We start from the raw sequence: 15,314 nt of genomic DNA, 5'->3' as shown, positions 1-15,314 counted from the left end.
CCCTCAGGTGCCGTTGTCATTCAGCCTCTGGGTTGTCTTCTGTAGGTTTCATCATGAAATAGGACAGTTGTCTCTATCTAGAATTTCTTAGATAGGGTCTGGGGGGTTGGGGATGCATTAATCCCAGCATAAGTGCTCAGATGCGCTGTTTCAGTATGGTCATGAGGACAAGGAACTGTGTAGAGGTGAAAAAACAGTGGACCTGCTTCCATGGGCTCCTGTGACATGAAGACACATTGCAGTGATAAAGTCCTACAGCCTGTGATACCTTACTGACTCTTGTGCATTGGGTGGACAGCTTTGAGGGCTGGGTTTTTCCAGCTTATTCTTGATAGAGTCCAAGGACTGGATAAAGTGGCCCCTTTCTCTTGTGTACAAGTTACAGGATCTTCTGAGTTTCTCCTCGCGTTAAGGAAAAAGCCACAGTGTTACAAAATACCATCTTTTGAAGACTCTGGCTGTACAGTGTTTTCTTCACCAGTAGTTTCATTTCTCCAAAAGCCATAACAAAACAGCTATTGCTGGGAATAAAGTTAACTGTAGCTAACTAGACATATGATAGGATTATAGGGTCATGTGAGGATTGAAAGTACGAGAATTTATTAAATTAGAGAAACAGACTGTTTGCAATGTTCAGAAGCCCACCTCACCTGGAAAAACTCTGAAAGGGATTTAATATATGTTTCCCCATATATGTAATTCTGTACCTTTGCCTCTTTTCACCTCAGACAGGCTCAAAGCAAACACCGAAATCCCTAACTCATCTGAGTTAGAGCTGCTTACACTATGTGTGATGTTTGGTAAAAGCTCAGGAAAAGTGAAGTTGAAGGTTTTGCCTGTGGGTGATCTTTCCCAGGATATCTTGATGGATACAAAGAAGTCACATTTAGGATCTGTGGGCCTGCCCTTCATTAAGATGTGTGTTTCAACAGAAATAGGCCAGCCACCCTCAATGCTGCTAGTGGATGCCCTAGGGAAGGTATAAGCGATTCCATCCGGAAATTACAATAATGTGTATATATTCACTTAAAATTGAAACTTCCTACCACAACCACCAAAGTTTCCAGGCTAGGAGTAGAGTTTTTAATTTGGTTAGACGGCTGGGGGAGTCCCCAGCTTCCCTTTTCACATTTGATGAGAAGTAAAATGTTAAAGAATTAATTATCTTTCCAAAATGTAAACACCCTCTTTACTTTAATCTAGGATTTTCTTTCGCTCCTGATTTTTATGTTCATAGTGGCAGCTCAGTGGTCTTTTCCTTTCAGCTTATTTTTGGACCTGATGTGTCCCACTTTATTTTGCTGAGTGAAATCACAGAAAGTAACAGAAGTTATGTTTATGTGTGGACTTTGAGTCGAGTACATCTGAGATAAAAATTGCCCTGCTGTCCTAGCTGTGCACAATTGTTTCTTGCTATCATTTGCACTATTTTAACTTAAAACTAACAATACTTCCTAAGCCCATCCAGTTTGCTTCAATTCATCTAGCAAATATTGCTGCTTGTTTGGATGCAAATGATGGTTATCCTGAAGGCCCTTCCTCTGTCAGACAATAAATGTCGTCATTTAATCAATTCTTTCCTTAAATTGAAATGATTCTTTTAATGATCTCCATAATCTTCAGAGGGAAAAGGAAATACTGATTTTGATACAGAGAAGGAAGCAACAGGGAGATATTTGTTAATGTTGCAGATAACCCCATTAAAGGAAAAATTTAAATGTTGGATATTTTTGGTTGTAGTTATTATATAGTAAGATAGGCTAGAAGACTCTTGCTCATACATTTAATAACTAAATCTAGATCTTATCTTTGAAGCCATCACTTTCCACTTGGCCTGGTTAGCTCCCTCTTATTGGATCTGAGTATAGAATCATACTTTGATTAGAAGGTGGGGATATTGCCAGAGAAAGGGAAGCAGTTTTAATGTATCAATACCATTAACCATGTGACTTGGAAAACAGTTTTTGAGAGAATTGCCTTAAAAGCTGTTCTCTTGGACCTCTTTTTTCATTTCCTCACCTCTGCCTTTTCTTATTTCCCAAACAAATCACAGGGGTACACACCTGTTGACCCAAGGCAAACGGAAAGACCCCATTTTTAAACCTTTCCTAAAATAAATCCCAAGTGCCAGGCACCTGAAAGACTACTGCATACAGTCTCCCGAGTGCTCCATGCCAGCGTTCCAGATGCCCCATCTCCCTTTTGCTCCCCACGCCCCGGATAGTTTCACACCTCCATTCCAAGCTTTCATTGTCTTTCCCCCCCTCCTCTTCCTGCTCTTATTTTTAACAGCAGGAACGAATTTCATATACACCTCCTGAGAGCCCGGTGCCGAGTTACGCCTCCTCAACTCCACTTCATGTTCCAGTGCCTCGAGCGCTCAGGATGGAGGAAGAGTCGATCCGTCTGCCAGCGCACCTGCGTGAGTGTTTGCCCGTGAGGCCATGGTCCACAGTCCACGTTGGGAAGGGGAAGGACTGAGGGACAGTCTGCTGGAGGGCATGGGGAAGGGGACGCCTGCAGAAGGCTCCAGGCCAGAAAGAGATCGAGGTGGCTTTCACGTGACTCTAGACTCTTTTGCCCCCACCCTATAATGGATCTGAAAACTTTGAGATTCTTGTCCTTTGTGTCATCTCTGATGGTGAAATTAAAAAAAAATTCTGGAAATGTGTAATATGTGGCAGAGTCAACTCAGGCTCCTGGGAGGCCAGATAATTTTTTCTTTTTCACAGTTTATCTGCATTTCTAAATTTGCACTTACTGGCCTTTGGTATTATCTTTGGTCCAAAATGTGGCTTGGTTTCTTATTCAGACTCACTCTGCTTTATTATTAAGCTGTATGCTCTTCCATGCTGGTTACTTTTCTGTCCTTCTTTGTATATACCAACATGTATCCTTTCTCTTGTTCCCCTTCTCGTCCCCTCTCTTGCCTGGGTTTACCTTGTCTCGGCAGCATTGTTTTGTAGTATTCCGCCTTTCTTTTCCAAATCATCCCTGCCCCTTGCCTCCACCGCCTTCCATCTGAACCCTCACCCGCAGCCTGGCAGCAGTGGCCCAACACAGCTGGGCTGCTGGTGCTGATCTCCGGAGCATTGACACCTGTCACTTCCTTCTTTCTCTCTCTTTCTTTCCCCTATTGCCACCCAGCCCAAGTGATGAAATGTGATTGGGGCAGCTGATTCCCATCCTGGTGAGTGTCTAAGAAATGTCTGATTCTGTGGCTTGAATGTTGCCCAGGTTGTGGCGGACCCTGGGGCCATCTTGTGGACCTCTAGTTGATTCCCAGTGATTTAAGTGGTGGCACTTAAGTCATGCTCACTATATCTTTTTGGCACAGCAGTGGTCCACAAGTTATTCTCATCTTTTCCTAGAAAGTGGAGTACAATAGGACACAGGATACAGGCTCCATTTTTCTCTCTCTGCAGTAAGTCAGAGAATTAGATAACTGACACTGAGTACTGGGAGAATATTACTGGCTTGTCCCTTCTCCATAATGAGGATAGTTGCTGGGATTTTTGCAGGGGTTTGGGGACAAATCCCGCAGCCTCCTGTGTCCATCAGAATTTTACAGAGTTCCTGCCTCCTACAGTTGGGACACTCCTGTTTCACATGGGCAGGGAAATAAAGGACACAGCTCTACTCTACCATCTTTTCTTCTGCAGAGAACTCTTAAGTAAAGGTTGGGATAAAGGGAACATGGTGTTGGCCGAGGATACTGTTATCCTTAGTAAACTGGAGTGTGATGGCACCACTGCAACATACAGAACTGGAAGAGAAATAGCAGGCAGGTAGTAAGTTTCCATCCAGTGTCCTGTACCCACTATATTTCCTTGAGGACTATTCACTTCAGGGTGGAACACACCCATGTCATGCAGGCACAGCACTTCCACTGCCTAGTCCCATTCATTTGCTCTTTCCACTCATGGTTATTGATTATCTGCACTCTGTCAGCCATTCTTATGGGTACTGTGGGTGCAGAAATGAAGAAAGCAGACAAAACTGTCTGCTCCTACAGAACATAAACATTAGTACAGAGAAAAAATTGCACATGCTTGTCTCAAAATAGGCAGAGATTTCTTTCACAACTTCTTATTCCTGTATTTTACGACATTCCCCCAGGGAGACCCTACCTCCTGATTCACCCCGGATGCCTTTGACATACATAAGCTCTTTGACTGCAGAACTATCCCTCCCTAAGAACTCATCATGCTAAAAACAAACAAACAAACATATCAAACTGGTAGTTGGGAAATCACAGCTCCTTCTGCTATCCAGCTGTGAGTCAATCCTTCAAGTCAGTTTTCCTACTTCGCAATACTGAATTAGGAGAGAAGAATGTTTAGCAGCCTTCCTAACTTTAAAATATTACAGTTCTCATCTGAGACATCCGTCTCACTTGGAACTCTTTCTTTCCCACCAACACTTTAGTTTCTTGTGTAGATAGTTTCCTCATGGTGCCAGCTCTGTACTGCATCCCAGCATCTAAGTAGATCCTACTGTCTGCCTCACACCCAGTCATAGGCACCAGTAACTATTGTGGGATTGTACTGGGCACTGTACAAAGTCATGTAGATATAATTCTTTTTAATTCTTACAACAGTAACTGTAAGGTGGGTTCTTTATATCCATGTCATATATAGGCCTTAGAGAATTTAATTAATTTCAAGATTTGTCAAAGAACTAGTAAGACTTAGAGGCATAATTTAAACTCAGTTCTGTATGACTCCAAAGCTCTTTTCCATTTGGATGGATGGGTGAATGCAGGTATGAGACTTAGCAAGTATTCACTGATGATGTGTCCACAGCATTGGTTTATGACAGGAATCCATTCTGTCCATTGCTGAATAGTTTGTAGGTCACCCTTCAGTGGGTGGATGGATGGATGGGTGGATCCTCACATAGATAATTAACCAGTGTAGAGCAATAGCATGCTTCTGGGACATAATGAATAAACATTATGGATTTAGTTCAGGAGAATAGTATTTCCTGAATGCCTGCTCTGTAGCTAGTTGAGATACCTCTTCTTGGTGATCTGCTGAGCCCTGTCGGGACGCCACTGGTCTTGACATCTGGAATGAATCCTCTGGAAGTGGAGGTTCCCAGGCTCTTGCTGTTTGCCCTCAGCTGGGGCTTTCTGAAGAAGGCTCAGCTGCCCGCCTCCTTTCCCCATTCCAGGACCTGGCCACTTATCATGCTGTCTGAGAGAAGCATAGACGGTCGAGGCTGGGCTGTGGTCACTTGAAGATGCATCCCAGCTGAGTTTCCAAACCTAAAAGAAAATAAATACTCTAACAAGGGAATGGGGTTACTGCTGTTTTAATCTGGGATTCCAGACAATTCCCAGTGGAATGCTCGTGGAAAGTACGGGGAAGAATCTGAAAGCCAAGACAGCAGCAGGACTTTTATGGTATTACTAGGTTGAAAGCATTTTAAGCTGCTTGTTTTAAAGAGATACTCACCAGACTGGTATGGCTCCAGGGGCTTCTTTTCCCATTTACCATTGATCTCCGATCTCTCCCTCTTTCTTTTTCTTCTTTCATTCTTAACTCAGAATACCTCCTTGGAAGGGAAAGGGCAGAGATCATTATAGTTAAGGTTCTCATATGGAAAGTTTCTCACCACTTTGCTCTGGGAACACAGAGCTAGGCCTAAATTAAGGACACAGCATGACAAATTAATAAGCCATTGAAAAGTAGAAGGTGATGCTTTTCCTTTTATTTGCCTGTGATAAGAGCAAAGTGATAAAAAGGAAGCAGTGCTATTAAGTGGTCCTGAAGAGGAAGGGGAATCTGGGCCTTGGGAAGCAAAAGAGCCAAAGGAAGAAGGGTTGGCCCCTCAGCCTGGTCTGCCTCACTGCCCAGGCTTGTGGGATGGAGCCCTTCTGCCATCCTCCAGCAGCAGCTCTCCCCTGTTCTCCAGGATAGCAAACACGAACATGTTTATGGAGAGCTTAGGAAGGGCATAGTTTTTTCTTCTTCCATAAAGAGTACGGATTTTTGTTTTTAAGCTTGAGGCCAGAGGAGCTGATGTGCAAGATTATAGCAGGCAGGTGAAGAAAAACATTCTGTTCTTTAAAGAGAACATCAACTTGAAGGACCAAGGCCCCCAGCGGTACTCGGTCAAGGTCACCCTTGAGCTCCTCAGTAGAGGAGGGCTGCAGCCTAGAGAAGCATGGCTTTTCCCTGTTCTCATCAGGGCATCCATGTGTAAGGGAGGGACTTACAATTTTTCTGCCCAAAGGGCAACTTTTTGAAACTCACAGGAAAGTGAGTGTTGAAGGGAGTACCAGAAGGCATGTCATGGTGCCAACCTGCTTATGGCAGAGGCTCTGTGTTATCTCTCTGTTCCTGTATGACCAAATACCTGATAATCAACTTAAAAGGAGGACCAGTTAATTTTGGCTCATGGCTTCAAAGGTTTCAGTCCATTGTTGCTTGTCCCTGTTGTCTTTGGGCTGTGGTGAGGCAGCACATCATGCCAGGAGCATATAGTGGAGGAAACTGCACACCTTATGGTGGCCAGGAAGCAAAAAAAGAGTGAGAAAGGGGAAAGGGACCCAATCCCCCCTTGTACACCTGTGTCTTGTGTTTTGTTTTGTGGATGGAACTTAGTGACACACTACCACTGACCAACATTGCCCCAGTCAGTCCTTTTAAATTTTTTTGTTTTGAGACAGAGTCTCATTATGTTATCTAGGCTGGCCTTGAACTTGGCAATCCTCCTGCGTTGGCCTCCTGAATGGCTGGAATTCCAGACGTGCACCATCATGCCTGGTCAGGCCAAGCCCCCAATGACCTAACTTCCTCCCTTAAAACACCACCTCTTGTAGGCTCTGCCCTCTCCTAGTAGCAACACAGGCTGGTGACCGAGCTTCCACACAGGAGCCTCTGAGAGATGTTTAAGATCTTAACCTTCACAGGTGTACAGTCCATTCGTGGGGGTTCAGTTAAACACTGTGCCTCAAATAATGATGCCCAGGCTGGACCATACACTAACAATAGAAATGTATTTCAGACATATGAGGCAGAATTTAAATTAAATGTCTTTTCTTTATTTTAAATTTCTTTTGATCATTATCATTTCACATTTAGTTGATTTAATCACAACTGCTCATGGGTTGATGTTATACCATTTCCCAGAGCTTTGCATCTTGCTGTGTCTATTTGGCCTGCTCAAAATCCCTGTGAGTTGGTTGTTAAAAATCAGAACCTAGGACTCATTCATCATGTTTAATAGGGTTCCGGTTTACGATGTTGCAGGTTAATAAATAGCCATAATAGCCGCTCTGAGTTTTCTACAGTCAGAACACCAGAAACCCTGGCTTGCTTTCCTTTCCTTGTGAATCTTTCAAATTTCTTACATTACTATGCCTGCTTGTGTGTGTTTAATAATTTAATTTAATGTCTTCCTTTGGAAACGTTACCTCACCGCTCACCCACTCGGCTGTTTTGCATTCTCAGCAGAGTCACTGAGTTTAAGGAGTCATGTGACAAGAAGAGCTCTGTTCCCACCTGCACTGAGACGAGGGGTGCAGTGCCTCCCTGTTTAACAGGCAGGAGCCACAATTTTATATACTTTCAGGTTGAGGGACAGTGGGAACCAAATATATCGTAAATGTTTTATATTGCAATAGTAGCGGTGTGCATTCAGACATATTATCACATTTAATCATGCAGCGGTCCTTGAAGCAGGTGTCATTGATTCAGTTTTATTGCTGAGGCGACTGTGACCCATACAGGTCAACTGAATTGTCCTGGTTCATGCATGTGAAGGCTCTAAAGCGATTTTGACTTCAGAAGTCACCATTTAGCTTTCCTAGGAAAATACCTACAGATGGGCTCCCATGAACCTGAAAGGCTAGGGCTCCTGACTGCTGTATCGGGGTGGCCATGGGTGCAGGGACTGGTGGCAGGCATGCCCTACAGGAGCAGGTGCCACTTGGCTGGTAATATGTACTCAGTCTCACCCCACCCCGCTCACTTTGTTTCCTTCACTCTGAGCTACATTCCCAGCCCCCTTGTATTTTGTCTCACTAAGTTGCCCATACGAGGCTTGGATTTGCAGCCTTCCTGCCTCAGCCTGCCAGAGTGCTGAGATTATAGATGTGTACCACCTTGCCTGGCCCTCCTTTACTTTCTTGTGAACTCAGGTTGAATTTCAGCTTATCTCTGCAACCAAAGTGACGAGGCCTTAGAGGAAAGTGGAACTCAGGCAAACACCCACATGCAACAGCACCTCACCAGGAATGACCTGCTGGCAGCAGGGACCTGGTGCCTCTTCGAGTTTCTAGATCAGAAAGCCTGGCTGTAGAAAGGACTTGGGTCCATGTGGACCTGAAAGGGCTTGAATTTCAGGGCTGCCTCTTCCTATTAGAATGACGAGTCACCCTCTCTCAGACTCAGATTTCTCATAACACATACTGATAAGGCTTTCTAATAGATAGCAGAGCTCATCTGTATAACACCTAGCACAACCCAGGTGCTCAGTGGCCAGGTAACTCACCAGAGGCCCTTTATGAGTTTTTACTGCTTGTATAAAGGAAACTTAGGAAGTGCCTTCCCTCTTTCCAGGGGCCAAGGAAATAAAGAAAGGACCTGGAGTTCTGTCTCCATAGTGTGGAGGCTGATTTTTCTGAGACGCAATCCAACAAGCTTTGTCTTCCCCCTTTCCTGTGACATCCGGGATCTTAGCTCTCTAAGGCGCTCTGCCGAGCCCTTTTCCTGCCCTCACTTCTGTCCCTCACTCTGGAAGCGTTTCTTCATGGTCTTGCTGGAATCTGTAAGTCTCTTTCCTTGGCCTTCTCTGTTCTTTGCCTAAGACCCATCAAATCCTCCCCTGTCCTTTGGCATTATCCATGTTCCAAAAATGTCCTCTCCTCACACAGCTGCCTGTGACGTGCAGTGGTATCACCCACAGAGGTGAGGCAAGGACAAGCAGAGTGAATCTCATTCTCATTGAGCATCTTAACAAAGCAGTAATCACTTCTCCCCAAGTTCACCAGCAACTGGCATTTCATATTTTATTCCTCTCTTACGCTTCTTTGGGCACCTTCTTTTTTGCATTCAAATGTTTAAAGACTTTCTGTTTTCCCCGCTTCACATGGGCTGTACAAGGGTCCTGGTTAGTGGCTTTAAAAAGCTTGAAGAGAAAAAACAGCCCCCAGCAGAACAGCCAGGATGCTTTGGAAGGGAAATTTCCTTTTTGGGTTTGCTGTTTGAAAGAATTTCCGATGCAAGCAGACGTTAATTCCTAGCTCCATGCTTCCTGATAAGGAAGCAGCTTCAATAAATGCAGCTATTTTTAGGTGTCTTTTTAAAAAAAATATATAACCAGAGGTTTATTGACCTTTTCTTTCACTTCATATTTCATGCAGGGAGCACTGTGTACATTTAAGGCAGTTCCTCCAGCATAAGCCCTGACACAGTGGCTCTGTGGGGGACGAGGGGTGCAGGGGGCAAGAAAGGCTTCAGAATGGCCTGGGCACCTTTTCCACATCACGGGCTCTCAATTTCCTTGGCATTTTGAACCAGGCATTCAGAAGCTCTTGGCAGTTGGTTTTCCTTACCTGGTGGTGTGGGTTAGCTGTGTGAGTTCAGTGACCCCCGACTCACTGAAAGTCTGAGAGAGCCATTGCAAAATAAGACAATGAGGACCAGTTGATTGTGTAAGTAATGACTCAAACAATAACAGGAAATGAGGAATCTTACTTCCATTTCATCTTCCTCCTCTCTGCTCTCTCCCTTTTGATTTTTCCAACCATCAGAACTTCCTCTTGACACATTGGGTTCTGCAGTTGGAGTGGTCCTGTCCATGTGTTCGCTCCATGAGCAGCCTCACATACATGTGTGTCATACCTGCTGGCAGGTACGATAAAGATTCACTGTGATGTTGGCTTGTACTGTGCTTTCCTGAGTTCCTCCCTGCCTGCTCTGCATTCTCACAAAGCATTGCTTGAGCTGAGAATATACAAATATGATAAAATTTCCTTTCTCAAAGAGCAGATATTTTCTCCTATTTTCTTCATGGATGAGTTACACTCTTCTGTAACTCACACTCTTGGATTTTCTGGCAGGAATGACTTCGACAGCTTCATCCTTAAGCTTTGCCAGAAGTAAATCTTAGCAGAGTCCTTCAGATGTTGCTGATTTTATTGTTGCTGTAGATGGTTTCTGATTCTCAGTTGCCTGTGCCAGGTGTGAGTGTTCAGGGGTTCTCTCTCTGATCTCTTCTGAAGCAGGATTTGAGAGATTTAATCTTGTCTTGGTTCTGGCCACATGCCGAATGTAGATGCCCAAGTATAATTAGTTACCCTGGCCTGCTATTTCTTGCTTCCATTTTGGGTGGGTGGACTAACCCATTCTTTTGAAATTGGCCTATTTCTGCTTCTTACAGCATGAATACTAATAACCCTCAAATGGGGCTCATTTGGGGCTTTAAGATTCTAGTAACATATAAAGGTAGGTTATGGATAAAGAGCTGTGGAACTGTGGTAGATACCTCTTGGATGCTGGGAAGGAAAAGTGTGCTCATGCAGGCCTGTGAAAGGAATACTGGATTTCACTACTGCAGTGGAGGCTAAATGCTCAACTCTTGGGGTCAGGGTATTAACTAAAATGGTTCACCGAGGAGCATGAAAGTTTCTAAGGAAAGATCTAACAATTTTTCTGTCTTTAAAGTTTGTAGAACAAGTGTTGAAGGGTGTTGAATACTGCCATCTTAAGAAAAATTAAAAGGATATCAGGCAATTAATGTAACTCCAATTTAGAAGTAACGGTGTTAAGATAAAATTGCCAATTTTACTCCAGGAATGGCTTACCTTGGCCAGTGAGGTATGGTTTTTGATATCACACCCCACCTGCCAGCTGATAGGAGCTGTGCTTTTTCTTAGCAGCCATTTCCAGGCCAACTGTGTTTAAGGTCATAATGCCACTCGTAATGATGTGTGGTAATTAATAACAGTCACTGTGTACTGAGCACTATCTGTGTGCCAGGAACTTTCTCTACATTATTCTGAATAATCACAAACACGGCAAAGTAGATACTCTGTATTTTGTGCCTGAGGTTTAGAAGTGGTACATAACTTCCCAAGGCCACACAGAAAGAAAATAGAAGACCCAGGACTGGAATCTACACCTCGTTCCAAAACCTACACTTCCTACCCCAGCCCGCCCACCACCTCATATTGCTTAGTAAAAGTTGTTTCATTCTAGTTGGTTAGAAGGAGAAAATATATCCACTGCTGATGAGAAGGCCCAAACGGATGAATTCAGAGATACAAACCAAACTATCTTTTGAATTTAGAGGAAGATAAATTTTCAGATCTAATCCCATGGGCCGGCTGTCTGTCATAAAAACTGACTGTCTATAAAAATTCTGGGATGTTAGAAACAAAATTAAATGAAATAGAAGGAGGGTCCCATTGTGCCCAATTTTCCATCCTTTTAAGAGAGATGATCTACTTCATAGAATATTATTAGGCAGTAATAAAGATGAAGTGCTTGCATATGGATTGTATTACTGAGTTTACAGATTAAAACACAAAACTTGCCATAAATTTGCTTAGGCCATCATGCTTCAGAAAAATTGCCTAATATTCTGGTGCCTTTGTTTCCCCATGTGGCATGGGTACCATGGCATTTACAACAGGTAATAGAGTGAAGAGTCGGCTGTTCTCTCCCCAAGTTCTCTGGCTCCTGCCCCACATGGCTACTGCTTGGCTCAGCTCCTACAGGTTATCCCTTCTCCCAGGCAGTAGTTTCCTTATCTACAAAAGGAAGTGGCCTGAGTTTGTGATTCCTGAGGTTCTTCCCAACTCAAACATTCTATATTGTTTTGATTCCAACTATAAATGGCACTTTTATGATCATTCATTTGATTTCCAGTAGTTGACATCGATTCTTAGTGTAGATGGTGGTATTTGTTGATACAGGAGGCTCTCTTCCACATTAGTTGTGATTATTTGGTGAGGCTACCCCTTGCCAGGAAATGTAGAAACCCAGCGCCTGACTCTGTTGGACACTCCCCTGTGTTGCCATTGACCGAGGTTGGGTTAATGCTATTGTGGGATGAGAACTGGCACGGACTCCTAACCTTCCAGGGCTTCTAAAACCACCTCTGCCACACGGGCTGTGTGCTGGTTCCCAGGACCCCACAGCCCATTCTCAGGCCTGTCCTCCTGCGCTTGTGGCTCTGCTCCGCATCCTCAGAGACCCCCTTTGGCCTGAGAATGGTCTGTGATGGGAGTTGGCCCTTTGCCCAGTGCATTACACATAGGTGTGGCTTCTGGTAACTACTTGACCCCAACTGTGTGATTTGTGGGAATCCCCTCCAACACCCGAGGCATGTTTGCTTTTCCTGTAACCTGCAATAATGCAATCTGCATTTTCTTCCCCTTCTAGATGGTTTCCACTGGGCTTTGAGCTCTACGGAGCCACCTGATCTGCACAGATAGGCCACACAGCCCTCCTTCAGCCAACCCCATGGCACATGAACAGTTACTACTGCATGAATTAAGTATGGATAGGGGGGCACAGTTGGCAAGGGAGTGTAGGCTTTCAGCTTCTAAAGTGAAGGCTTTGATGCTGAGCTTTATTTATTTATTTATTTATTTATTTATTTATTTATTTATTTTGGTACTGGGGATCGAACTTGGGTCCTTGCACTAGCGAGGCAGGCCACGGAACCACTGAGCTAAATCCCCGGCCCCTAATGCTGAGCTTTAAAGTCCATTTCCATCTGCCCTGGCCAGCAGAGAGAATCTGTGACACTTATGCTATCCCCTGGGCTGGAAAACTCACACCCAAGGAACTATTTCTAAATGGAGGAGTAACCTGAACCAGTTACTCGAATCATCTACTCTTTGACACAGGCTGTGAAAGGGTGAAAAGAGGATGTAAGATCAGACAGAAAAGAATTGCCTAGAGCTGTAACGATTTGTGAACAAAACTGAGAAAGAGTTTTGTCCCCTTCAGTTGCTCTTGGGTCACCAACATCAGGAACTCTATAGAGAAACAAGTATGACTGATTTGATGCCAGCCCTCCTGAGGAAAGAGAGCCACTCTTCCTCCGTCCTGCTCCTTGTATACCTTACCTCAGGAAGGAGCCCCAGGGCAGTGCAAGTTGGCAAACCTATTATTCCTGTGGGCTGGAAGCCAAGTCTGTCCTGTGAGCAGTTTGTTACTACACCTTAGCAGAGTGGGGGGAAACTGTGTGTCCTTTCTTTTTTCATTCTGACTCCTTCTACAGCATTGTTCTTGAAGTACTAATCTCCCGACTTCCCTCCTGTCACTTCTCATGTGAGATAATGGTGAAGCCACCCCACAAAATCCCCTCCCTGGACACAGAGTCTTGTTCCCTTATTTACAATTCAGTCAGGCACTTTGTGCTGGGCTCACACTGACCTTAAAACTTGGTCGTGATTCACATACTCATCCAAATATGTGGGGGCTATATTTAAAGGTCTTTTAGGAACACAAAAGTAGAAATCCCCTAAGAGAGATTTTCCTCACTTGAGACTCAAGAATTACAAATGTCCTTTTAAAACTACACTTTAATGTCCTGAGCAAATGCTGCTGAAAGGAACATCAGAGACCCACAAAAATCTAAATGGATTTTCTAATCAAATATATTTTTGGACATTATAAGAGAAAAGAAGCTTTTCTTTTGACTCTTAGAGAATAGTTCTAGTTCAGACAGATCCGTGTGTGTGTGTGTGTGTGTGTGTGTGTGTATGTGTGTGTGTGCATGCGCACATGTGCACACAGAATTATCCGGATATCTACTTCACAAAACACAACTTCTGGGATGATTACTACCACCTAAGTGATCCAAGGAAATACCTGGAAAAAGTTCAACAGAGTATTGTCACATTGCCATTATGTGTACAGCTGTGGAGCTGTTTGTTTGGTACTTCTCTGCTGAAGTATTGAGATTCAGAAAGCGGCTGACTTCTAAACTTGTATAGTCCAGCTAGCGTTCACCTTTGGACCCAGGACAGAAAGCTTGTCATTATGTGTGAATAGATATCCTTAAGCAGGGAATGGGGTCACCCAGGTGCAATGATTGAGAGTGCCTTGAACATAGATATCTTCTACAGTGAACTTCCTTGGTGCCTGAAATTCTGCCACTCACAGACATTTAAGCATTGTTTCCACCTAGCTCCACTTTTAAAAGTAAATAATTATGGCTACAGATAGTATCTTGGAAAGAGATAATACCTTGGGTCCCTAATATCTTAATAAAAGTTAGTTTATCAGTTCTCTGGTCTCTTTTATCATAGCCAGGATGGAGGGCCAAGAGAGTACAGAGTTGGAAATAAACTCCACAATTTTGTTTAGGGCGTGTTATGTTTGGGATCCAAAATGTTCCTCCAAAGTCTCATGCTAAGGTTTGCATGTCAGCTGATGGGATTTCAGGAATGAAATCAATTATGAGGGCTCCAACTTCATCATGTAGATTAATCCATTGATGAGTTCATAGGTCAGTGGGGTTATTGGAGGTGAGGCCTAATTAGATGAAGTAGATCATTGTTGGTATGCCTTTAAAGGGTTTATCTTGTCCCTAGCTCCTTCATTTCTGACTCTTTCCCTTTCTCTCTGCTTCCTGGCTGCCATGAGGTGAGCAGCTTCCTTCTGCCATTCTCAGCTACCATGATGTTTTTGCCTCACCACAGGACTAAAGACAAATGGAGCCAGCTGACCATGGAGACTAATGCCTTTGAAACTGCAAGCCAAAATAAATCTTCCTTTTTTTTTTTTTTTTGGTACTGGGGATTGAACTTGGGACCTTGCACTTGCAAGGCAGGCGCCGGAACCACTGAGCTAAATCCCGGCCTCAAATCTTTCCTTCTTTAGGTTGTTTCTCTTGGTCACAGCAGTGAAAAGCTTGATTTCTTCATGGAGGAGAGAAACATAAGACTAAATGGAAAATCCAGGACCCTTGATTTAGACAGAGCCTTGTGAACCCAAACCCCTGAGGTGGAAAGAAGCAGTCTGCTACTTAAGATTCATAGTTGTTGATCTCCAGATGTTGCCTGCACCAATCTTGGCCAAAGTTGAGCATCCCCAAGCATGTTGTTGACCTGAGTATGTGCAAGTCATCTGTGTTTCCTTGAAAGGAGTAATACATTTGCGAGTATACATCTGAAGCCGTAGGCCTTTCAGCCTCCTAAAGCCTCCTGCCTTTAACATATAAGGGGCATGTTAATCCAAGTTTCAGGTTGAAGTGATTAGGAAAATGGCCCTAGGGAACTGCAAGGAGCCACCAGGGCAGGGTGACTTATCTGTCTGTGACAAGGACTAGTATGTGGAATTTGG

The 15,314-nt window shown here is 43.9% G+C and overlaps 1 protein-coding gene across 5 annotated transcripts in view; it reads left to right on the top strand.

Annotated features, from left to right (window-relative positions):
• Etv6 (ETS variant transcription factor 6) overlaps positions 1-15,314 on the top strand; it is a 217,539-nt gene that overhangs the window by 89,834 nt on the left and 112,391 nt on the right. For 4 of the 5 annotated variants that reach the window (XM_004845875.3, XM_087214089.1, XM_087214090.1 and 1 more), the window contains exon 2: positions 2,293-2,422. The exons of the other annotated variant lie outside the window; for it this stretch is intronic. In XM_004845875.3, coding sequence (XP_004845932.1) covers positions 2,293-2,422 — 130 coding nt within the window. The remainder of the gene's footprint in view (positions 1-2,292; positions 2,423-15,314) is intronic. 5 annotated transcript variants of the gene reach the window in all.

This window comes from Heterocephalus glaber, unplaced genomic scaffold, assembly GCF_053883595.1.
Source record: "Heterocephalus glaber isolate CG9 unplaced genomic scaffold, H.glaber_assembly_v1.0 deba00001444, whole genome shotgun sequence".
NCBI classification, from domain to species: Eukaryota; Metazoa; Chordata; class Mammalia; order Rodentia; family Bathyergidae; genus Heterocephalus; species Heterocephalus glaber.
The sequence above is the reverse complement of the archived record's forward strand: the minus strand, read 5'-3'. Positions and strand labels throughout refer to the sequence as shown.